The sequence below is a fragment of the Fusarium sambucinum genome, chromosome III (genome assembly GCF_050947815.1).
Source record: "Fusarium sambucinum isolate potato_lamoka chromosome III, whole genome shotgun sequence".
Lineage (NCBI taxonomy): Eukaryota > Fungi > Ascomycota > Sordariomycetes > Hypocreales > Nectriaceae > Fusarium > Fusarium sambucinum.
The window spans coordinates 445,098-469,844 of record NC_139292.1 but is presented as its reverse complement, the minus strand read 5'-3'; the positions used below and the strand labels follow the sequence as shown (position 1 = coordinate 469,844).

The 24,747-nt window shown below is 46.5% G+C and overlaps 8 protein-coding genes across 8 annotated transcripts; 5 read left to right on the top strand and 3 right to left on the bottom strand.

Moving 5' to 3' along the window:
• Positions 1-2,545: 2,545 nt before the first annotated feature.
• On the top strand, positions 2,546-5,657 carry FSST1_010334 (tetratricopeptide repeat protein; the record flags this gene model as incomplete). The annotated part of the gene is made up of 8 exons (XM_083233355.1): positions 2,546-2,824; positions 2,876-3,071; positions 3,126-3,608; positions 3,657-4,206; positions 4,257-4,577; positions 4,648-5,136; positions 5,187-5,366; positions 5,423-5,657. 8 exons carry the CDS (start codon positions 2,546-2,548, stop codon positions 5,655-5,657), a joined length of 2,733 nt encoding a protein of 910 aa, XP_083080030.1.
• A 252-nt stretch (positions 5,658-5,909) lies between these two features.
• FSST1_010333 (P-loop containing nucleoside triphosphate hydrolase protein) lies at positions 5,910-8,803 on the bottom strand (the record flags this gene model as incomplete). Its single annotated transcript, XM_083233354.1, has 6 exons — positions 5,910-6,409; positions 6,466-6,669; positions 6,718-6,750; positions 6,807-6,992; positions 7,048-7,447; positions 7,499-8,803. The coding sequence occupies 6 exons, from the start codon at positions 8,801-8,803 to the stop codon at positions 5,910-5,912; spliced, it is 2,628 nt and encodes an 875-aa protein (XP_083080029.1).
• A 429-nt stretch (positions 8,804-9,232) lies between these two features.
• On the top strand, positions 9,233-11,170 carry FSST1_010332 (uncharacterized protein; the record flags this gene model as incomplete). Its single annotated transcript, XM_083233353.1, has 1 exon — positions 9,233-11,170. One exon carries the CDS (start codon positions 9,233-9,235, stop codon positions 11,168-11,170), a length of 1,938 nt encoding a protein of 645 aa, XP_083080028.1.
• Positions 11,171-11,234: 64 nt separating this feature from the next.
• Positions 11,235-11,774, bottom strand: FSST1_010331 (uncharacterized protein; the record flags this gene model as incomplete). Its single annotated transcript, XM_083233352.1, has 1 exon — positions 11,235-11,774. One exon carries the CDS (start codon positions 11,772-11,774, stop codon positions 11,235-11,237), a length of 540 nt encoding a protein of 179 aa, XP_083080027.1.
• Positions 11,775-14,071: 2,297 nt separating this feature from the next.
• On the bottom strand, positions 14,072-15,025 carry FSST1_010330 (uncharacterized protein; the record flags this gene model as incomplete). The annotated part of the gene is made up of 1 exon (XM_083233350.1): positions 14,072-15,025. One exon carries the CDS (start codon positions 15,023-15,025, stop codon positions 14,072-14,074), a length of 954 nt encoding a protein of 317 aa, XP_083080026.1.
• Positions 15,026-15,482: 457 nt separating this feature from the next.
• On the top strand, positions 15,483-17,522 carry FSST1_010329 (HET domain-containing protein; the record flags this gene model as incomplete). The annotated part of the gene is made up of 1 exon (XM_083233349.1): positions 15,483-17,522. One exon carries the CDS (start codon positions 15,483-15,485, stop codon positions 17,520-17,522), a length of 2,040 nt encoding a protein of 679 aa, XP_083080025.1.
• Positions 17,523-19,867: 2,345 nt separating this feature from the next.
• On the top strand, positions 19,868-21,312 carry FSST1_010328 (S8 family peptidase; the record flags this gene model as incomplete). The annotated part of the gene is made up of 5 exons (XM_083233348.1): positions 19,868-20,170; positions 20,218-20,556; positions 20,605-20,740; positions 20,793-20,993; positions 21,050-21,312. 5 exons carry the CDS (start codon positions 19,868-19,870, stop codon positions 21,310-21,312), a joined length of 1,242 nt encoding a protein of 413 aa, XP_083080024.1.
• A 1,256-nt stretch (positions 21,313-22,568) lies between these two features.
• FSST1_010327 (amino acid permease/ SLC12A domain-containing protein) lies at positions 22,569-24,233 on the top strand (the record flags this gene model as incomplete). Its single annotated transcript, XM_083233347.1, has 1 exon — positions 22,569-24,233. One exon carries the CDS (start codon positions 22,569-22,571, stop codon positions 24,231-24,233), a length of 1,665 nt encoding a protein of 554 aa, XP_083080023.1.
• Between the last annotated feature and the right edge of the window lie 514 nt (positions 24,234-24,747).

Below are 24,747 nucleotides of genomic sequence, written 5' to 3'. Positions count from 1 at the left end.
TCTTTCCGGTTGATGTCTCCATGTGGAATGATCCGTGCTTGACAAGTGTTGCTTCAAGACAGGGGTACAGTTCTCGCCATGGTTGCTGCTTATCAGAGGAATTTTCACGGGTGGAAGGGTCCTTCGACTGTGTCAATCTGGCCTCGTCTTGACTCATCTTGCAAATGAGGCTTCAATATATATTGTTAGTGCGACACCATCGGCGGAATGCCTCCCTACTTACGCTGCTGGAGATTGGCGAAGCGGCCTAAGAAAATGACTGGTAATAATAATCCTGGTAGCCCAAAAGCATGGAATTGAAGGGGGAATAAAAAAGACTGTGGGTCTTCTTCTAGCACTGCTTTTTAACCTTACAATTAGGTATGATGTACTCATGTACTGAATCAGGCTGGATCTTACATCATGCCAACAAGCCTTGTTTCAGTTGCTTTGAACAGAACCTGCCCCATATTTTCCAATATACCTGAGTAGGACTTGTGATAGCCGAAAACGATCCCGTGACTGAAAACATTCTATATTGTGAAACCCTAGACGTGGTCTTATTGGAATGTCTGCTCACCGGTCAAATGCAGTCAGGATAGACTGCTTGTTGGCTGACCACCTCGACTTCGTTCGTTTGAGACATCCCTCAATTGAAGCCCAGCCAAGATTGTTTGGATCAATGATAGAAGAGTCGCAACACCCCCAAACGTAATCACAGCCCAAAACGTCCACCACTGCAGCGTATTGCGCTTATCTTTCCAAAGTTGTCGCAGGCTTTTTGGTTCTTGTGACTGGATTTCCAGCGCTAAGAATCGCAACTTTGAGCCCAGAATCGGAAAATCGGTTTGAAGGTTGTAAATCCGCTTAGGTTGTTGGTCGAAACCCTCAAATGGCCAGGGCTCACAACACACCTTCTTCAGTAGGCTATCTCGCCACTTTTGCGGCACATTTTTAAATGCCTCATCTTCGTTGAAATGCCCTCTTGAATGTGCACTTTGTCCATAGAGAATGTGAAGTGATAGCAAGATTTCTCTCATTAACGTTCTCGATTCATCTCGGCTCATGATTTCATCATCCAGACAGCTGTTCCAGTAGAGATATAAAGATTAGTGGCCGGGCCGCAAAGGGCTTGGGAAGTTTGCAGCCGAACTCACCTCCGTAATAATGTGGTGTCACCAGCATCATTCGCTGCCTCTTGGAGGCACAGTGTAGCTTGCCTGAAAAGGAAGAGGGTAGAAGTACTGATATCGACATCCAAATGTGACCCCAAGATGTCAGTCCACACTACTTTAAAGCCAAGAGTCTTCTGAAGTATGTGTACATTTAGCCGGCCGGGATCTAAACGAAAGAAATCGCCCACTCTTGTCCGACCTTCGCGGTCTACTGTCGGAAGTATTTCGCCAAAGCCTGCAAGAAACCGTGACACTGACCACTCGACTCCCTGAGCTCTCGGACGATGCAGATCGGATGTCAAGTAACACCAAAATAAATGGCTGGTGGCCTGGCATTTTGTAACAATGGTGAATTTCTCCCACCAGCAACTGTGACTTTGATCTGGTGTAACTGCACTGTACAAGGAACTCAATGTACCGATCATCCAAAACACAAAGTATTGAGCCAGGTGAAGTGTGCGTCCCCCCTCAGCGAAGATGAGGCCCTTCTCCTGCAGGAAACTTGTAGCTGACATCAGTGTTAACGTGTCATACTCTGAGGCGAACCTGCAAAGTGATATGGCAGCCTGCATATACCAACATGACAATGACGCAGGCTGAGGCTGAGGCCTGATATCTTCCCAAAGCGTCTGAGACTCCTTGAGGGATGTAAGGATACGGAATGCTAGAAACCTGCTATCTAGGAGGTGCTTGCAGTATGGAACAACGTCACCTACTATGACGTTATTGAGGTCCTGAAGGTGCAGCTCACAAACCTCAATAGAAGGGTCTTATGCATAGTGAGCCGACAGGTTCTGATACTCTGATTAGACATGTGAAGCTTACCGAATTGACATGACTGTTGTCTCCTAAGGGTTTTCAGTTGTATATTCGGACCAGTCGCCATCGTGAAAGTTTTGCCAGGCCCAAGGAAGCGTCGAGGTAGATACCAGATGAGATCATCTAGGGCTTGCTTGATGCGTTCCGTCTACCCCTTTAAATAGCTCAATTTTACAGTATAATACTTCAAGCAACAGTCGTAGTGTGAAACAAAAGATATTATTGAGCCCAAGGCATACAACCTACATTGTCTGAAAGGTTGACCGTCTAAAGAAAGGTCTGGCGCCCCACTTACACTGATATGTTCATTGTGCAAATCGTCAGGACGTGGCAGGTCTAAAGCGAATGGCTGCCCACCATAAGCCTTAGTTGGATAGAACGAGCGGCTGAATTGAGGCTGAAAATGTTCTTGATCAGGTATCCAGTGTTTAGGTAGGAATCTCTGCCTATTGTTGAATTTGCGGAACTCGGGCATCGACCGGATTAAGGAATCTAGGAAGTTCCAACAACTAGTTGCTCTAATCTGTTGTTCAGAATCCTCTAACAAACCACTGAAACAGGATTTATAAAACATGGAAAACATAAGGAAAGAGTTCGAAAACCTGTTGAAACACACACCAGACACAGCTCGCTCAATATGGTCAATCAATACATCTCGGGCGGTATATGATCACCTGAACTCGATTAACAGCACCCCAAATGGGAGGTCGACCTTCAGCATCAGGATCGATGGCATCATAGAGACTTTGGATAGTTTCCTTCACGTAGTCAGGGAGACAATCGATACTATTCTGGACAAAACTCAGGAGTATGAACCTATGATTTGGGGGAGTACAGCTCACATTTTGGCTGTGAGAATTCAAGCCCTGCTCATTTTGTTATTCATGTTAATGTTTCGGTAGCAAGCATATGAGAGAAGGACGACGCATGAAAAGGTTTTGTTTATGCTCGAAGACCTTATTATCTCTACTGCATTGCCATCATCAACCATTACAGGATTTCGATCAAAGTTCCTCAACTGTTTCGTTCGTCATCTATTTGCAGAACTGGCAATTGGGCTATTGCAGCTGGCCTTGATTCTTCAGAAGTATCCACAAGGTATGCCATACAATAGATTTACCTTATTGCACCTTCGGCTAACAATATTGAAAGCACCCGACAAGAAACAACCAAAGTTTGTCGAGTTTGAAGAAGGGCACAACAAGGCCATAGAAAGGGTCAAGTTATGGGCTGAGCGTGTCAAAGGGTTAAACTCCTGTGATTCATCCCGTTCTTCATTAGTATCACGACCTATTCAACTTTCGAGCGACCAGATACCAATCATCCTCAACGAGCATTTTGTTGGGCGTGAAGACGACTTGCGCATACTTCGCTACAAACTTGAATCCTCTACTGAACTTCTCTGTGTAGTGAGCATTCATGGCCTACCAGGTATAGGTAAGACCGAGCTAGTGGCACAATATTGCAAAAGGTATAGAGACAAGTACGGCGCGTTTCTCTGGGTGACATCCGATAAGCAGGCCAAAATTATTAACGCCCTGTCTGGATACACCATGATGCTGCAACTAGCAGGAAGTTCAGTGGATAATGAGCCCAAGAATGTCCAGCTACTGTTATCTTGGTTACGAACCACCCGTATGGATGCTATTGCCTATCTATCTTCAACCGACTAACACAAGTTAGGGGTAAAATGGCTCGTCGTTTTCGACAATCTTGACGATCCATCTGAGATCAACGACTTTTGGCCGTCTGGCGGCAGCGGCCACATCATCATTACCAACAGAAGTCATACCACCGCTGAGTGTTGGTCTGCGGTGACACTTCAAATTCCTCCACTGAGTCCTGAGTGCTGCAAAGAACTCTTCTATAGCATCAGTGGCAAACACAAGGTCAGGCAACACAATCAACATATGGATGCTGTTATGAGAGAATGGGAAGGCGTACCGCTGGCTTTGAACCACATCGGCAGTTACATAAGTAGCCGACATCTGCGTATCGATCGCTTTCTGAAGATCTACCATGGCTATGCTTATAAGATTTATCAGTCCAATTATGGCAAGAGCAAATATCCACACAGCATTGCAACCGCATTCTCAGTTAGCAAGGTGGAAGGAAGCAACAAACTTCTACTGCAATCCTTGTGTTTCCTAGATCCAGACCGTATCCCCACCGACATTCTTCTGTGGGAATCTAATACAGGTCAAGCGGCGACCAGAATAACGAGTGCATACGAGTCAGTGACAAATTCTCAACAATAGTTTGCCTATCTAATCCATTTTACAGGTTATACGAAGCAATATCGAGCCTTTCCGACGACGGTTTGGTGACTCAAACCGATGATTACATCGCTATCCACAGATTCGTACAGCGAGTCATCTTGACGGGAATGACGAACGCAGAGAGGATCTCAATGTTCGACCACACTTTGTCTCTACTCTATCAGAAATTCCCCCGTGAAATTGCTGGCAAGCCAATGTGGGAAAACTGGGTTCAGTGCAATGCCTACGTCCCGCATGTCCAATTCCTTTGTCAACGATACAACGAGATGTTCAAAGACAGTCGAAACAATGCTCAACTTGCTGAACTGTTGAGTTCTTGCACCTGGTAGGCTTCCCAAATCCTTTGTCAAGATTCTTTGCGTGCCTGGTGTGTTGGAAATGCTCACAACAGACAGGTATCTGGTAGAACGCTGCCTGTTCACAGAGGCAGAGCCTTTAATATTGATTGCTCAAGCTGTGTGCCCGGATCAGGGTCAAGCTTCGCTGACGCTCGCCACTGTATTGTTCAACCTGGCTGGTGTTCGATTTGAGTGCAATCGGATAGCCGAAGCACTAGAACTTTGCAAAAAGGTATTGACAATTCGAGAGCAGATGCTTCAGCCGGATGATCCCCTCCTTGGCAACACTTTATACTCTATCGGTATTGTCTACATGGAGGCAGGCGACTTTGAAGAATCCTTAAGATTGCACTTACGAGCGATAGAGATCCATGAAGACTGTCAGAAAAAGTTGAAACATGACGGCTCCCCAACAGCGATGGCCTATTTGGATCTGGGACTTTGTTATTGGAGGATGAAGAAGTTTGATCTTGCCTCGAAGTTCATCGAAAAAGGTCTTGAAATCCATGAATTCACAACCGACAAGAGTTCACTGAAATACGGACAGTATGATTTCCTTACATACCTCAAACATCATATACTCACGAATGATATAGGGGATTATACTATCTGGCTCAAGTCAGGGAATCGCAAGGAAGGTTTAAGGAGGCCAAGAGAGCTGCCAAGGAGTCTCTCAAGATTTGTCAGAAGGAAACACCCAACGAATTCAAAACAGGACTGGGACTACACAAAGTGGCGTCATTCTATTATAGAGAGGGCAATCTAAATAAAGCACTGTAAGTGATAGCTGCAGATACTATGAAAGATTCGTCTTTATCTAATCGTTTGGTAGGAAGTGTATAGAACAGGCTATCCCGATATTGAAGCGCAGCTTTGACCCTCACCCTCGAGTCGCGAGATCTTTGTTCAGAATGTCGGAGGTCCTCGCGGATATGGGTAACGTTGATGAGGCTGCCGCAAGAAGGGAGGAGGCAGAACGATTGAGGAGCACGGTCAAGACATTTGCCTATAACCATCGTGTCACAGCTGAGGCCTTTGACACATTGGTTCCTTCGTTTCTTGCTTAGAGTTGTTGATTCATACATATCGTATCTACAGTTCTAGTCTTGAGTTCGCCGTTGAATTGTATGTGATGGGTACTGAGTAGTTTCAGCCATGAAGTTTGGCATCAAATGTCACTGATTGATATAAATGAGGATACCTGCTTCTGCGCGTATCACGTGGTTTGGTGACGTTGTATTGAATGACTGACGACTGACAGCTCCTACTTAATAAAACATCTCAAAAATATCCTAAACCTTTGCATGAAATTTCCCTTACTACTCCATCATGACAGAAGGCGTGCTGGTATAATCATTGCGATCTCCGCGTCCCTGTGCACGCTTCTTCTCATCCTCCCTTCTGATACTCGTTACATAACTGCGGAACCGATTACACATCTCTAGAACCTTCTGGAAATGGGCCTTGGTAACAACTGTCACCAATGAAGCGTCATAGTCTGGATCTTCTTGGCACTCGAATTCGGCCAGAGTTATCGCCGTCTGCAGAGCATTGCGAATGTCCCGCCCATTGAGACTCGTCTCGCCGGCGGTATCGAGAACCCACTTCTTCGCGTCTGGCGCAATCTGGATCTTACCAGCGCGTTCTCGTACCAGCTTCCGAAAAAAACCAGACCATACCTTCTGCCGGGTTACTCCATCGAGGGCCTCATATCCTATTGCGACGTGGACGCGTGAGATGAAAGCATCGTCAATTTGTCCGACTCGGTTTGTTGTTAGGAAGAGAAGACCTTTAAAGTATTCCATCCGTCGTAGAAATGCTTCAAATATTGTGTTACCATTTATTGGCTAGTGGTTAGGTCGGAATGCAACTTACCAGAGACAAGTCCATTTCTGGCAAGGTCTCGATTTTGCCGGCGTTCGAGGAAAATGTCTGCCTCATCAACGAGGAGCACAGCGTTCCAGGCTTCGGCAAGGCCAAACCACTTCATGAGCTCACCTTCTACGAGCGTCTCGACCGTGCCGATATCAGCCACTGTGAGCGCAAGGAGCGGACGATGCAACCATTCCGATATGGCTTCTAATTACTATAAGCCAGTGCTGTCTCCAAATACTCGGCGCTACGTACCAACTGTGTAGGTTTTACCAACTCCCGGTGGACCTAAGTAGGGGTTATCAGTCAGACCTAATCGGTAGAAGCAAGTTGAATGGGATTACCATGTAGTAAAATAATTTGCCCCGATCCCTTTCCCTCAATAAAATCGGCGGCCCAGTGCTCAGTCTTTGTATTCTGGCGATTTGAAAGAGCCTGGATAGTCTTCAGCTCGTCCTGAGCAATAATGAGGTTGGAAATACTCTCATCCGACTGGACAGACTCATGCACGTAGTCGAAAGAGATCTGGACTGATGATTGATAAGCATGATTTAGACGTTAGTTAAGGAATGAATAGATACGTACTCCAAGCTTTGTGTCTTAGGGCATATGCTGGGGCGTTTGGGTATAGCAAAAGCAGTTGATGCTCAGTGAGCTGGTCAACAACGGGGCCATGGGTCTCCGTATTAAATGCGTCCGTATTAAATGCTTCCGTGTCCTTGGCTGCATGGACGTCAATGGAGTCAAGCCATTTACGCGTAAAACGATGTCCTTCGACAACGGCTTTGTTACTATCAGCCGGTTCAACGATGACAGGGCCTTCTCGGGTATCTCGGTTTGGGTACGAAGACCTATCAGTGTTCACAAGAATTTCATCGTATGTTTGGAACCGGTCTGAAAAGTCCTGGACGGCTGGGAAGTCATCATTAGAGTATTCGGAGACGGCAACCCCTCTCCGATAGTCGATAACCATCTTTCCCTTGTACTATTGTAGAGTCAGTGACTGGCTCGTCATTTATTTTCAAATAGGCCTTACATGTTGGCTGGTCCCTCTGATGGGTCCATTGTAATCCACTAAGAGATTGCCTCGACGAAGAGCCTTGAAGAAAATTGCGCTTCGGCGTAAGATATGTCTACGTCGCTCGCCACCGTCTTTCACATCCCAATCGGAAATCGGGCATACGGGAAGACTTGTGACATCTCGTAGCCCAGGGTAAGCGTACACAATTGCGGACATGGAGGCTCGTCGTAATCTGGAGCCATCGGTCACAAGAAGCCACATGTCGACGAGCCACGACCTTTTATTCCTAGTCCCCCGGACGTTCGGTGAAAGGGAACTATAGGGCTTGACCGTCACCACAACCGCTGCATGCGTAGATCTTTCCGATTGGATATAGACATCTGTCCCGGGTTTCAGAAGATACCAGATCATGTCACAAGAGACTTGTGGGATAGATTTGCAAATATGCTGTTGGTAGAGCAGGTTGCGTTCCATGTGGATGGGCCTGAGAAATTCCAATAGATCTTTCATATGTAACTTCAACCGGTCAGCATGTTGATTGTTACCACCATCCTCGTTTTTACAGATGTTGCCAGCGGTAGTTCCATTGGCCATCGCTTCAATGGCATCATAGTGATGGAATAAAACGGCAAAAGGCTCTTGAATACTCAGTGGCTTTTCTTCTGATCCGTCCAAAATAGACTCATGGAATGACGGATAATACTGGACGATGTGACTGAGGCCCTTAACCAGGAAAGGGGATTTCACCACAAGATGCTGATTGTAGACATGCTTTGGGCTCGACACATCGAAATGCGGCGGAATCCCTGTTTCAGATGGCTCGTGCTCCTGAATATCCGCTTCTATAAATTGTTCAATAATGATGACGGGGCCGGTCCAGTCCGTAGGATCTGCCACGTCCTTTTTCATGTCCAATGGTGGCTCAATCGGACCATCACCTACAGAGAGGTTGATAGGCCGATCGTCGACATAAGTCAAATCTGGCTCATGTAGGTAAATGTTATCGCCACGAGCACGACCTTTACTCTGGTAGACCTTAAGGTTCCAAATGATGGTTGGCCCGACGACTGGGGATGGGTGCTCCGCGTCCAGACTCTGACGTTGTCGGAGCTCGGACAACACAATGACGGGGCGTCTCTCATATCTTCTGACAAAATTGATTCTTTTATCCTCCAATTCCGAGTGAAGATCATGGCGATGTCTTGGGAGAGCATATTCTCGTCTGATGGGCCAGGGAAGCGAGGGGCTGGGCTCGTCTCTGAATTTAGACGACCTCGAGGCTTCTGAAGACGATTCCGAGGAATCTTTCGTGTTATCCATTAGGGCCTAATTGCTATCGAAATTCATGTTGCAAATGAGAAGTATATAAGTTAATGTTAAAAATGGGCAAAAGGTGAGCGGGGTATTTGCTGCCTGATAGATGCTCCAGGATAACATTGTTAGAGAGCAGGAGGGGTTTATCTATTAATCAGCCTATTGATGGCCCGGCCCGGCCCACCCCACCATAATCAACCTTACCCGTCAGCAGGTCATTAGGTGCTCTAGGCAACGGATATTCGGGGGAACTAATCTCTCAATAGCTGAGGTACATTTCAGTGGGAAGGAGTTTCCAGGAGGCCAACTGTCCCAAAAGGAACCAAGCAGGACTCAATAACGCGATGATCAACGTTCTCAACCCATCAATGTTTTTGTATAACAGAAGATCAGGGACTCATTAATCAACCATCGACTCAACGACTCGCGTACGACATGAACAAAGATAAACAAGCCCCACCCAGCGGGGAACTCATCCGACGATTCAGCGGTGATGTCTCTCATTCCTCACCAGGGGAGCCCCTCGGTCGGGCTCTAGCGACCAAGGTGGCTTTCGACCGTAATCGAGAGTTTTTGGGGCCATTAAGAGATGAATGGGACGAATTACTACTCGATGGTCAGAAACTGGCCCACGATCTTGTTCCAGACGAAGAGGTCGTTCTACTTGACCAGAGTCGGCGACTACACGAGGCATGGAGCAAATTCCGACGCGGTCTTCCCAAGGACCAACAGATGCAGCTTGAGGGGCACGATCGGCCAGACATCAATTATCTAGTTGCTACAGTCGCCAAAGCTTCGGCGACATGGCAGTCAGATCGAGAGGGAAGCAAGTTGTGCAAGCTCAAATCCAAGTTTCAGAGTCTTTGCCAGACATGCCATGACCACAGCTCACTACTGTCTATCATTCCCAAGGACGACAAGTATGTCACCTTGCTGACAGGTTCTCTCTCGGCCATTGCTCAGGCGACCATCAACCACCAGCAGATCGCTGAAGGGGTATCTGATACCCTTGACGATCTGAGCCATGACATTGATTTCTGGAACAGGCAGATGAGGGAACACGGAAATATCCCCTCGCTTCGTCATTATATTCAGGAGCTTTATGTGGTTGTCTTTGAATTCTTCACTGAGATCTTTAACAAATGGAGCAAGTCCAGCTGGAAACGCTTCCTCACCAGCTTTGATGACGGCTCATTCAACAAGCTGTTCACGGCTAGGAAAAGCCGAATCATGGTCATTGAGCGCCGAATGGATCGCGATGTCAACCTCAACTTTCGCCACCGCACCAAGATGTACTTGGAGAGGCTCGCAGAAGGTCAGGAGAGACTACAAAAGAGCGTCCCAGGCCAACTTTTATCACTCGGCGAAGTACTCCAACAGTTAATAGAGCAAGGACAACCATTCATTGAAGAACGACTCCAACCAACCTCAGTCACCAGATTACTTGACGTAACTGCCGAAAAGACGCCATCTGTTTCTACCGATGATGAAGGCAGATCACCGTCCCCTGGACTAGAGGTCGGCAAATATCAACAAGCGCATTACAGGTATAGTCGCGCAGAAATTCAGACAGAGATGAAAACTGTCACCAGGCACTGGATGAATCAAGTTGAGGATCTGGTCCAGGCTACCAAACAGGCATCGCTTCTACAAATCGATAAGGACGTGCATCACCAGGTGACGACGTGGTTACGAGGCCTCAGTTCAAGCAATCTGTGGATTCAAGGCCCTCACGACGTCTCACGTCCTAGCCAAAACACCATGACGGCGGCATCCCTAGCAGCACTAGCACGATTCCATAACATCCCTTGTGTCATTTACTTTTGCACATTCACGAATCATAACGCCTTGGAAACGTCTAAGAAATCCGATCTCTACGCTTTGATTGCTTCTATTGTCACGCAACTAGTTCAACTTATACCTGATCAGGGTTATTCTGAGGTACACCTATCTCCTGCACGCTTTGCTGCCCTTGAGCAGGGTGCCTTGAGTATGGGTGAGACGATGCAGCTGATACGTGATGTGCGAAAATTGGGGCCGAGGTTGATTCATGCTTTCATAGACAACCTTCAGGTACTAGAGGACCGGTCTGACGAAGACTATACACGCGACTTTCTAAATATCATTGCGACACTGTGTCGGCTGAGCCATGGGAGTCATAACTTAGGTATTGACGCCTCGCTGGACACAGATGAGGAAGCTCTCGGGACGAAGATTTGCTTCACCACAGAGGGATACGTGGACGGTCTTGCGCAAGCCGTAGACCTACAATTAGTTGACAGAGTTGAGTTTGACCTGGAAACAAGTGATCCCATCTCAGGGGAGACCAGTGGAGGAATTGAATGGGACTATCAGGGGTGTAACGATGAATAGTATTGGGCCAGATGACGCATACGCCCCGCTTTGTATTGTGAAAAACCAGTAGACAAATTAACCTCTAACCTAACGTTATTCTTATGTTCTCCAGATTACTTTTCTCCCAGGCTTCCGCCAACACGCGTCCACAGCCAGCCCGATATGCCACATTATTTTCTCCGCGTTGAACCCAGAGAACATTGAAGAATTGATATTCTTGATCATCTGCATACTCCGGCAGATCCAAAACCTCCTCATACTCTCCTTCAGTGATAACTTGATAGTTATGGCCGTCTTCTCGGGATATTTTATCTTCGATACCAACCCATCGCCCATCACGATCATATACGGCGTGGAAACGCCTTGGATCTGCGTACCTACTCCTTCGTAGGACCTTCTCCTCATAGCAGTTCTGGAAACATTTGCCCTTTACACTTCCTTGTGAAATTGCAATAAGCTCAATGGGTTCTCCTGGTCTACACGTCGCGTCCCCTGTGATACGAATCATGCCTGAAAACTTTCCCGCTGTATCCCGAATAACAACCACCTTGGACATACTAGTCAGGGGGTTATGAACCAGTACCGGGTTTGCGAACGCCCAGTAAAATCCAGACCTTCTCATAGTGGACGCATATTGAAATCCCAAAGTTGCCGCAGGAAGGAAAAACGCGCGAGCTACCGAAGCTGAAATGTGATTTGATGTGGATAATGTGTCGTGCGCAGATTCTTCTGATGAAGCCATGTGTTCCCAAGTGACGGTATTTCGCAGTTTCCAGGAGCTCTCAATGTTTGGTTTATCGTGGCCATCTGGACCAATGTTTAGAGCTGATCGAAAGCTCTCGGGGTCAATAAAACATTGCCATCCACACCAGGCCCAAGAGGGCAGAGTGGGCCTTCGGGTTGAGAGGCTGCTTGGCCTGTGGCCACCGCTTTCTGGGCTCCATGCAAAACGATAGGTTCCTTTCAATGGCTGCCAGAGTAGTGCATGGTCGTTATAAAGCCTGGGTAACCCAAATAAGAAGCCTTGAGGAAATGCAGGAGCCATATAGTTTAAGACTCCTAGGAATGCAGAGAGACCGTCTTCTTTATGCGATAACTCCCGTCCGTTATAGGGGCAAACCAGGTCAGCGTAAATACTGAAGTCAGGCCATGTTGGTACAGAGAGCTGCCTCATAGGTGCTACTTCCGATAATGTCTCAGATGAAGATTTGTCATCCTGTTGCGGTCGAAGTTGGCTTGAATCCCAGACTGCGCATTCGCACTGCCAGAATATCTGCGAGCCCAGAAAGAAGACGACCCGTTTGCTGAGAATGTGCTCTTGGTAGGTCCAAGCTCTTTGTGCCCACTTAGACCGACACAATGTCTCGTAGTAAGACTTAATGCGATCTGCTTTGGCGGCCTTGGCTATCTTGGTGGGATTTTTTAAATCTGACTCTGAGCAGCGAATAGACGTTAACTTCCTTATTTCTGGATTGTGAATAGTCGTATTAGGGGTAGAAAACATCCCATACTCGGCTGCAGCAACAATCGTCATACAGGCACCAGAATAAACACGATCCATTGATGAAAACTCTGCTGCTTTGTCTGGATTGTCTTGAACTATGCAGAGTCTATCCACCCAGAGGTACCTTTTGCCAATGGCGCTTGTTAACTCCATGGCATCCAGAATAACTTTCGGCAGTTTCGATTTATACTGCTCCAGCGCATTAACGGTCGCTAATATGTCGATGTTCTTGCTGAATAGCTGTAATTCGGCATCCTTTTCGATCTGAATTGTCTTGTTCTGCCAAGTATAGCTAAGGGCCAGATAGTCGCTTGAAACATTACCTGGCACTATACAGTGATCCCTGACATCAATCAGCCAAGAGGTTTTCGGCTCTGTACTAGACGCCGAAGATGATCTAGCACAGGCATCGCTGTGATTACGGTCGCAGTTTGACAGCCAGTCTTGAATTGATTGCGCGATAGATGGGTTGTCATTAGGCGTGGAAAGCGTAAAATACGTGGCAGGGGGAGAAGGTAGAGGTACAAGATGCTGTACATTTGCGTCGAAATCGCATCCTCCTCCACCTTGAACTATTCTTGGGGTCGGGATCATAACCAAAACACGTCAGACCAGCCAAGATTGTAATATGAATTTAATGTGAGAGGAGAGGTGGTAGTTTGAAGGGACGACATATATGCGAAGGACAGACAGATGTCTCGGTTGGGCGTTAAGGCACCAAGAACACTACCCACAGTCAAGGCTTAGTATAGTGGCTGGACAATGACTTGGCAAAAGTGTAGATCAGCTTCAGCGGTTGATGCAAGTATCTAATGAAAAGTGTAAGATCTCCACCTTCATGCGTTTTGGGCGCCAAGTGCTCAGCTGATAGTCGCAATGCATGGTCTGTCTCCTTCGGATAGGTGAAGGATGCAAGCTATGACCATACTAAGCAGGCTGTCACCCAATAGTATACCGACAACTTTCATTCGCCGAACGCGAAGACGTCATAGCTGCAACGAGTGGTCCCGGATACTCCATGACATCATATCATATAGTCACCAAGGCCAGTATAGCAGTCCGCTTCGCGATTATAATAAAAAGTGGCACCTGCGTCCAGCGTTAAAAACCGGTGATTGATTTGAGCGACAATACCTAGTTCTGCGTGTATCACGTGGCTAACTTATGAAATAAGGCGGTGACAGAGTTGAGAGCTTGTAAAGGTATCGTTGAGGTTATTTGGGTGAGTGAATCCCACAATGCAAGATCAAGAAGTATCTGAGGTTCAAGTTTATATGCGTGTATGAACCGGAACCCTGTAGCCTCTTTGCAAGACCAGGTAATTAGGTATCTGTATTTAGAATCAATAGTAGTAAAAAGTGTGAACTGGATATGGTATGCTCGATCTTCCTTCCTATTACCAACCCTTGGGTACCTCAAACCTCCTGACCAAACGGTGGGTACTGAGGTGCAGAGACTCCATCACAGGAATTTCGTACAACATATGGACTATCATCAACATCATCATCAACGAGGACCTGTCCATTAGGGGCAGTAACCTTGAACGTGAAACCACCACCATATTGTGCTTGTCCATACACCAACCTGATAGGGATGTATACACTGGCGGGCAAATTGACTTCGAAAGAAGCACTACCAGCAATATGGTCAGGCTGGTTGTAGAGAGCCTTGGCATCAGCATTGCTCGATGTCCATCCAGCATACGCCTTTGTACCAACCCAAAGATACACAGCGTCGTTGGCATACGGGATGTCAAACTTGTAAGTGCCAGCCTCGCAGGAATAGAGGTAGCCATGGTGGTTAAGAGCGAAGTAGTCTAAAGGAAACTCTTGGCTTGAACCGTAGATAGATCCTGAAGCGCCATTGCCACTTTGGTATAGTCCGCCGATCTCGTGGGTGGTTCCAACGTACAAAGGATTATCTTGCTTGAACGTGGTGGGGTCAAAGTTGGAGTACGTGGTATCCGTGTTCTCGGCAAGGTTGCTGAAGTAGGCCCAGTCGAAGCCTAGATTATTGCAAGTGTCTGGAGTAGGGCATTGAGGGGGGCTCGTTGTGGTGGTTGACGGTTCAGAGGTTGTAGTGGTTGCATCTGTATCCTTGGATGTGGTTTCGGCAATCGCAGTGGTCGTGGTTAACTCGACAGCAGAGTCCACGGTGGTCTCTGAGCTCATGTCGGCGGTAGAGGGAATGAGGGATTCGGCGGTGGTCTCAGATGCCGGGATAGTGGTAGTCAGGTCGATGAAAGTGGACTCCTCTGTGGTTGCAAACGGAACCTGAGTAGCCTGTGAAGTTACAGGCTTACAGGGGCCAGCAAAAACGCCAGAACCACTGAGTGAGACAAGCACGGCAATGACAGCGTTGGACTTCATCGTGCCGTTAATGGGGAGACAATTAAGTACCGAGCGACTGGAAATCTCTAAAGAATGACAATAAGTGGGATGAGACAGAATTTCCGGCGGCGCGGGAACAATGTTTAATAAATATTCGCTCTATTGTAGTTGTTTTTTTGTTCTAGCTCGGCGATATCCTTGACTTAGTCCGTGTATTAATTTCTTTCAACTTTTGCGATTGGTGAGCCCCTATCTAGAAATCGATAGTTTGGGGGCTAGTGTGATGATCGCGACGCAGTTACCCTAACCCTAAACTCGAGTGGCTGAAATGACAACTTCATTTAATCGTGCAAACAAGATACCACAAGTATTAGAAAAGTTTTAATATATCTGGTATCTCAAAGTTCGTATTTTATAAAACTACAAGTACCCAGGATGAATTCTGCCACGAAAAGTCGCTTTTAGCAAACGCGAGCTACGATGTAATTTGGCTTTTATGAATGGCGATGGCGTTACTACTCCCAAAGATTCGATCCTGGAAGATACCAGGCTATACATCTGTCATGAAGCGAAGGAAGTCCGTAATTGGTCCTTTGGTTTCGAGGGCGTTACGACAAGGAAGATTGTGGCTATACACGTAGTTGTCGGAACAAAGCCCATGGAGATTATACTTCAAAGATCTGGTGCTGGAGGTCGTGTCCCAGTTGAGTTCTCGTCCGACGGTTTCGGCAGTGATAGTGTCACGTTTCAACCTCCCGGAACCTGGTGTGTTGACCAACCCGGAAACCAGTCCCTTTTGGAAGATCGTCCAGACAAAGAAGTGGCCAAGTTAGACTCAGCGTTGGGAAGGCCAAGGCCGCTTATAGTCGACTTTCCCATGGTACGGGAATGGATACGAACTTGCGACCAACAGCATACTATTTGTCAGCACTCTGAAGCTCCCGTTGACATCCCACAATTTCGATTAATCGATGTTGAAAAGATATGCATTGTGCAAGTTGACGTTTCCAAAAGACCCCCTTTCGCAACTCTCAGTTATGTATGGGGCATTAAGCCATTCATACGACTCGTCAAATCAAATATCAAGGATCTCCAAGCCCCAGGACAACTCGAAAAGCTGAAATTACCGCCGACAATAAGAGACGCTATTTCTGTTTGCGCCAAGTTGCAGATTGGACATCTATGGATCGATAGTCTATGTATCATCCAGGACGACGAGTCGGACATGATTCAAGTTATTGACAAGATGGATTCAATCTATCGTGAGAGTATCCTGACTATCGTGGCTGCGTCAGGGTTAGACGCCCGCAGTGGTATTCCTGGCGTCCGATCTGGAACTAGATCTCTTGAGCAACATCCTTTGGTGATAAGAGGTGTTGAGTTGATCGACTCAGTCGATACTGGCCAGTTTCGGTTCCAGGGATCATTTCAGGAACCCCGGTGGATATCAAGCACCCCATGGGCTCAACGAGCTTGGACCTTTCAAGAAGCTCTTGTTTCGCGAAGATCGCTCTTTTTCACCGCAGAACAAGTTTACTGGAGTTGTCGGGAAGGATTATTAAGTGAAGATACCACCGAGTATTTTCGCAACAACGAATCTCCTCATGTACCCAGAAACCGACTGGACTCCACGTTTAGCCCGCAAGAATATCTGGCAATCGCTACCACATTCTCAACTCGAAGACTTACATACGAGGCTGATATTGGACGTGCATACCTTGGTACCCAGAACTACCTCGACAAGAAATGGGGTGGACATACGTTCTCATGGGGTTTACCTCATGGCTCGTTTGGGTCTTTCATGATGTGGGAACGTGATTCTCAGGACGATCGACGACGTCGTACAGGTACACATCCTATCAGACAGAGGGACGGGAGTATAGTCAAAGTCCCGTTTCCTAGCTGGTCATGGATGAGCTGGACTGATGGTGGGCAACTTGAGACCTTTTTAGGAGACGAGCCAAAGCCCCACAGTCCAAGGTTTTATGTTTTTAACTCAGCGACTGAGCTAATGGAAGTCTGTGACGAATTCACGTGGCCATCTTCCCTACGAGACCTCTTGACGAGTGAATCAGAGTTACCGACGGAGGTAACAGAAGCACAACTCCCTCAAGAGCTACACTTGACACCCTCAATCAGATATAGTGCTTTGATCTTTTACACAGAAGTTGCAACAATAAGGTACAATCCCTCATTGGGATTCAAAGCAGAGTCCATGCTTGATGTTCCCAGCGATCTCAAGATGACAAGTTTCCAATACCCATTCTCGATACAGATAGGAAATACCTATCACCGAATTGTTGAACAAGATAAAGACAGCGAATCAAAGGATCTGGAGGAGATTGATCTCGTGGCTGTGTTTAGTGGTCAGATGACCAAGCCAAGAAATTTCAGAGGGCAGTACAGATTGTATTGTTGGCCAGTGTTGAAACGAGATGAGGCTCGGATACGGGCATCTTGCTCTAGTACTGTAATATTTCTGACCTTGTGGAAACAACTCCCTGAGCGAAGATGGGAGTTAATTGCCATGCTATAGTGTGGTTGCATTATCTAAAACTTTGACTTATCTACAATAAATAATACGATACCACACCTACAGCAATGTACGCTTCAGGCTTTCTGTAGCTCTGAGAGGTCTAAAAAGCGGATAAGCTGCTGAGTCAGCGTCCTACAGGCCCTATAACTGCTCTATATCCTGTCGAGCTAATGACGAGCTGGCTTTTCGGTGGACTTTTGGTGGCTTGACTCCACGGGCGCTACCCAATTTGATAGGCAACCATGTGATTCAACTACGTTTACAGCCTTGATGCTAAGTCTATCGATGTTTTAGCTTGGAGAGACGTTCTCAGCACAAGTGACTGCCTAGTTGCTTGGATGTCTCACGTCATTTTAAAAATAAGGACAACGTGCTGACGCTCTAGTGTCAGCCAAGGAAGTGGTAGAGGCACTGGAAGAATTCGATAAGGTACTATTATTTCCAAATAGATTAGTTTCCAAAAAGTTGTACAAATCGAACCAGTTGATTACAACGGGCTCAGTGATCCTGCAACTCTATTTTATCTCAAGGGAGAGTTTTTAACTTAATACTACAGTAGTGTTTCTGATTCATCAACTACGCCCTGATGATGTTTCAAACATCCCTTGCTACCCCAGTCACTTACAAAGTTTATGACAGATTTTAGCATACCAGCATTCCTCATGGACTCGACAACCCTTGTGGCGTATAAATGTTATTAGCACAAACCCAATCAACATCGAGACATTTCTCAAAACTCGTCAATTGGAATTTACGGGATGCTATATTGACGTATCGTAATCTCTCATCTACATACTAATATCCTACCTTGATTGGAGATTTCTTTCGTCTCCCATCTTCCATCAATTCTCCCAGTAATGATTTCAAAATACATTCTCATCATCTGCTTTGCAGTTCTCGTACACTCACGCAGTGGCAAGAATCGCCATCAACTTAGCACATGCCACACACGGCTCCAGGCGCAGAAAGATGCTCAAGCTGCTGGTTGCTACCATGTCAGTTCCTATCTAATCAGCGGCACATTATGTAAACCTGATGGCTGCGATTGCGAATGGGGATGTATCAAGAGCGATGGGAACTTTTACGAATGGATCCCATACAAATGTCCCAATGGATTTGGGGTAAGTTGTAAATTCAAGTTTTCTCAGCCTACCTTCCTAACATGGCATTTACGTAGAGCGACGTGTGTTCCGAAGAATAGTTCTTGGATACTCTGACCTTATCGGCCGTCGCCGAAGAGGTGAAAGGTCAATCCCGGTCTCAACTTGCTACTGAAGCACGGATTAGTTCGACATAGCGGGGAAGATGACAAAACAGTGGTGTCCAAGGAAATCGCGGGCAATATTGCTTTCGCACAGCTAAACGGTAAGCAATTCCTTTTCTGGAAGGCGAAGTAGACCCTTCTGACGTCTGTCCAGGAACGAATGACGATCTTACCAAGTATATTGTTAGCTTTATAACAGCCGAAGAAAGCAACCCACTTGTTGTCAAATCCAAGAGCTATGGCAACTTCAAGGAGTATTTGCCCTTTTTGGTTAGACCAACTTTAGAGAGCAAGTCTATTCTTGAGGGAAGAGGTTCAATTTGGCTGTGCAATCCAGAGGCGTTTATTATTATCTACCCAATTTTAATTGTATATATATCTATATGACCTATAATGATGTTTTTTGATAATAATTTATTATGAGGAATATTAATGCTACGATTATTGAGAAGTATTTGATAAATCGTGGTAAAACACCCTGGTATGTACTAGCCTCCAATCTTGTCTAGTTATCTATTAACCTTATTACTAGTATTTAGTTAAATGCAAATAAAGATAACTAAAGGCTTATCGCTAGGAGCATTTAGCCTCCCGAAGCTTATTTGCAGTCTACCCTGGTAGGGCGGTTAGAGTCCTATCTCAGACACCCCACCAATCACGATGATATTTCAGCGTTCTAATTGATAGATAAACGAATAGTCGCCTGCCCATCACGATAGTATAACTCATTAAAGACTAGAGCTGTGATAATCAATGTGATTCTTGATGCCATTTTAGTTCTCCGTGGTCTTTCAGCAATAGTTCCTCTGTCAACCCTTGTCAAATTGTAACCTTCCTTTCTGGGGTGCATCGGGCATGGACCATTTAGGAAGCTGTGCCAAGTCCGATCTCAGAGACCCAGTTCCAAGACTATCGCGCAATTCATCCCCTCATTGAGTCAGTTTGCCAAGAAGAGTAAACGGCACTTAGACGCCGTTCAGTATAATCCAAAGATGAGTATAAATCATAGCCAAGAGCCCTCGATCTATCTTCTGGGCATCCATCTCATCACCGCTTCTTCAATTACCTCTATCTATCAAAGATGGCCAGCCTTCTTCGTCTCGCTCTCTACTTGGGAGCTTTCCTGCCTGCTGCTCTTGCTGCTCCCACCGCGCCAAGCAAGCGTTCAGACGAGATTCCTGGCAAATACATTGTCACCCTCAAGACCTCTGCTTCTGCTGCCAAGGTTGAATCCCATATCCAATGGGTTGGCGATGTTCACCGCCGCAGCCTTTCAAAGCGCGAAACTGCTGGTATTGAGCGCAAGTTCAACATCAAGAACTGGAATGCCTATGCAGGACAGTTCGATGAGGAGACTATCAAGGAAATTGAAGCTAGCCCTGAGGTAAACTTCAGTGATCAAACTTAAAGACTTCTACTAACATGAAAAAGGTCGCTTTCGTCGAGCCTGACAAGATTGTCAAGCTTAACTACGAGCAGCCCAACGAGCTGTCTGATAGGGCCCTGACTACCCAATCTGGAGCTCCCTGGGGTCTTGGAACGATCTCCCACCGCACCTCTGGCTCTACCAGCTACATCTATGATACCTCTGCTGGCGAGGGCTCTTACGCCTACGTCGTCGACAGTGGTGTTCTGATCTCCCACTCTCAGTTTGGCGGCCGAGCTGTTGCTGGATACAGCATCTTTTCTGGAGCGAACACTGACACCCTTGGACACGGTACTCACGTTGCTGGTACTATTGCTGGCTCCACCTACGGTGTTGCTAAGAAGGTCAGTGCATGCAGCTCTATGTTGAGGGGAATGTGCTAAACTCTATAGGCCAACATTATTTCCGTCAAGGTTTTCCAGGGAGCTGAAGGAACTGACTCTGGTGTTCTCGCTGGTTTCAACTGGGCTGTCAATGACATCACCTCCAAGGGCCGCGCTGGCAAGGCCGTTATCAACATGTCTCTCGGTACGATACATCTCTCTGTGTAATGAGGTTCTTCCACTAACGGCTAGTTTAGGTGGTGAGGCTTCCCAGGCCTGGACCTCTGCTATCAACGCTGCATACAACTCTGGTGTTCTCTCTGTTGTTGCTGCCGGCAACGGTGATGACGACGGAAACCCTCTCCCCGTATCTAGCCAGTCCCCTGCCAACGCAGCTAACGCCATCACTGTTGCTGCTATCACCTCTGCCTGGAGACCCACTTCCTTCACCAACTACGGTATGTTGATTCACTTCCTTCCTGGGATATATGAGTAGTAGACTAACTGTTTAAAGGTGCTGGTGTCGATATCTTTGCTCCTGGTCAAGGCGTTCTGTCTGCTTGGATCGGCTCCAACAGCGCCACCAACTCCATCAGTGGAACTTCCATGGCTTGTCCCCATGTTGCTGGTCTTGCCCTTTACCTTAAGGTCCTCGAGGGTCTCACTACCCCCGCCTCCGTGGCAAGCCGTATCAAGGCTCTTGGAACTTCTGGAAAGATCACTGGTACCCTTTCTGGCAGTCCTAACCTGATTGCCTACAACGGAAACGGTGCTTAAGTGTGTTGAGAGGGTACGTCAACGTGGTGCAATTCGAGCCAGATTTTAAGATTGGGCATTGCACCGTTCTAGTACATTATTATACTATACATAGTTTAGGCAAATCTATCAATAAGAAATGGTCTATTGACTCGAATAATAGTATTGGTACTATCTAATAAGTTGCCAAAACGAGACATTATACTACACAAAACTATCATATCAATAATTTTAATATGTTCAGGTATTATAATCGCAGTACTGAATTAACTACTGTTTTATCTTATTAAATTCGGTAAGGCCTGTGGATATTCCTTATGACCTTATGCACCTTAGATGAGTCAGAAGGATAGATTATCTGCTAAGTCAGCATCCAGATATTTTCATCTCCGTGTTATATATCCCAAACAGTCAATATCCGTAGCAAGGACATTCTAGGTGGCTTGACTCCATAGACTTTACCGAATTTCATGAGTTGATATCGGTACGGTACGGCGGGAACTGGCTCAGCCAGGAATTTATAGTGGCTAACTCAATTGGCTATCCGTTTTACCTCGGCTTTATCGCTGTTAGACTTGCATGTGACGTAAATACTGGGAGAGTGGTGGCTAATATACAGCTTAGTGCAAAAGAACAGCGGAGGAAAACGGAGGCTGATGGGATGATTTTTGTAGATGCAGTCCGATTGACGGGAATATTCGAATCAAGATTCTTGTGGACTGATCTTATCAATCAGCAGATCACCGACCTCGGACAGTTTGCCAAGACGGATATTTCGGCTCGGATCGTCGCTATTTGGAACTAAAAGATCAAACTTCCTCTTGAGGTTAACGCTCCGCGCCGTATGGCTGCAGATAATCGTAAAGTGGATGATGCTCCATTGTTATGTCGTTATCAAACAGACCAGACTTGCGCCCCAAATCTGCCTTGATCTGTTAAGATCGTATGATCGTCTAACTGATGCTAGATTGATAAAAATTCTCTCAGACAATGTGACAATGATTGGACAAACCCTTGGCGAACCGTTATTGAACTTGTGTCATAGAGTGGGGGAAGAGACTCAATCTCGCCGGCGCCAGCACCGAAAAGTCTTCAAACAGGCGAGGTTAGCCACCTTGGTTCAAAGTTGTGTGGTAAAAGAAACTAAGATGTCCATTTTTAAAAGCTCACCGGTATCTTTTTTCCGTTATAAATACAGGTGGTTGTTTCCAGTTCGGCCTTTACTACGTGACTAGAAGACTTTCGCCTTGAACATCGCCTACATTTGCGCTCATAATATGGACATCAATAAGAAAACCCCCGATGATATCGAGGCGAGGCGATATTCGGATGAGATCGAACCAACAGCTAATAACGATTCACCCGCCGACAACAAATCAGATTTTGAGTCTCGCAATGTCGGCACTCTAAACCGCAAGCTCAAGTCTCGACACGTACAATTCCTTGCTCTCTCTGGCGCTATTGGCACGGGGCTCTTTGTCGGCAGTGGACAGGTCCTATCGCTCGCTGGTCCCCTCTCGGCATTTCTGGCCTACAGCATCACAGGTTTCAACATCTTTTGCGTTCTCAACAGTGTTGGTGAGATGGCAGCTTGGTTACCAATCCCTGGCCCCGTTCCCATTTTCGCATCACGTTTCGTCGACCCGGCTCTTGGTTTTGCACTGGCTTGGAACTACTGGTACCAATTCGCTATCGGTGTTCCTATTGAAGTCACCGTCTCGGCTGTCATCGTCAACTACTGGCACAACAACGTCTCCCAGGTCGGCCTTATAACCCTCTTCTACTTTTCCATGGTGTTACTCAATTGTCTGCCCGTGCGGATTTACGGCGAAGCAGAGTTCATCTTTGGTGCGATCAAGCTATTGACTATCGTCGGTCTCATCATACTCATGTTCATTATCACTGTCGGAGGTGCTCCTAACGGCGAGGCTATCGGTTTCCGATACTGGAACCATCCTGGACCGATGAACGAGTATCTTCAACCAGGCGCAACGGGAAGGTTCTTGGCATTTTTCAAAGTCTTTATTACATGCACATTCTCTTATGGCGGCAGCGAGATGGTGGTCATGGCATCGGGAGAAACAGAAAACCCCCGCAGGAATATTCCCAAGGCCATTCGACGAGTGTTCTGGAGGATTCTCATCTTCTACGTTCTTTCAATCTTTCTTGTTGGACTTTGTGTCTCGTCCAAAGACCCCGATCTTCTCAATGCCATCAACAAGTCCGCCCCTGGTGCCAACTCGAGCCCATTCGTCATTGCGATTCGTAACGGCGGCATCAAAATTCTTCCGTCAATCATCAATGCTGTTATCCTCACCTCGGCCTGGTCTTCGGGAAATTCTCTCTTCTACGCAGCAACCCGGGTGCTATATGCCGCGGCTCTCGATGGCAAAGCGCCTCGCATTCTCACATATGAGAAGTTTGGTGTACCGTATCTCTGCGTCGGTGTCACTACAATCTTCGGACTATTGGTTTATCTCAATGTTAGCAACAGCGGGTCCGAGGTTTTCTTCTGGTTCAGTAACCTGAGTGGCGTGGGAGCTCTCATCATCTGGGCCAGTGTCTCATTCACTTATCTCCGCTTCTACTACTGCCTCAAGTACAACAACATCGATCGCAACACTTTACCCTTCAAGTCGCCAATGCAGCCATTTCTCGCCTACTTTTCATTTTGTTTCTGCACTATTGTTGCAGTCTTCAATGGGTTCGACTGTTTCTTCCCTGGTCGTATCAGTGCAAAGACCTTCCTGCCACCGTATATCAATATTCCCATCTTCCTTGTTCTAATTTTCGGATATAAGTGGATTAAGAAGTCGAAATATGTGAAATACTCAGAGATGGATATTTGGTCTGGAAAAGCGGAGATTGATCGCCTAGAGTCAACCTGGCCAATTGTTCAGCCACGCAATTGGCTTGAGCGTATTTGGTTCTGGATAGCTTAGGTTGCAGATCGATAGAGTTCTTGTTACAATTATCAATCAGGTTGGACGTCGTATTAATACAGTTATAGAAATTACTCCAACCTTGAGCTGTATTATTCCTCGACTTACGTTTACTTTTTTTCTTTTATTATCTCTCACTGCCATTGTCTTTCACTATTGTTTCTCTCAAATACATCCATGAAGCAATTGCGCCCTTACTCCGCTAGATAAATCTGCTACACGGCACCTCAATCCTCCTGTCCGATATCACAACGGTACAGTCACGGTGGAGCACCTCTCGGTCGATGGCGATATGGATGTTTTAAGATGCAGAATCCAGATGCCTCTGACACCGCAGACTTCATGTGCTTCGATATGTTCTCCGTAGCTACTAACCAGACCCTCAACGTTATTTTCTTCAATTCCGTCATCGACGGAGCCTGCCGAATTTCAGACAACATCTTATGCCAATGAAAAACCAAGTGCGTGGGAGGCGCAAGCCAAGACCTACGTGGCTCTTTCTGAAAGTTGGACG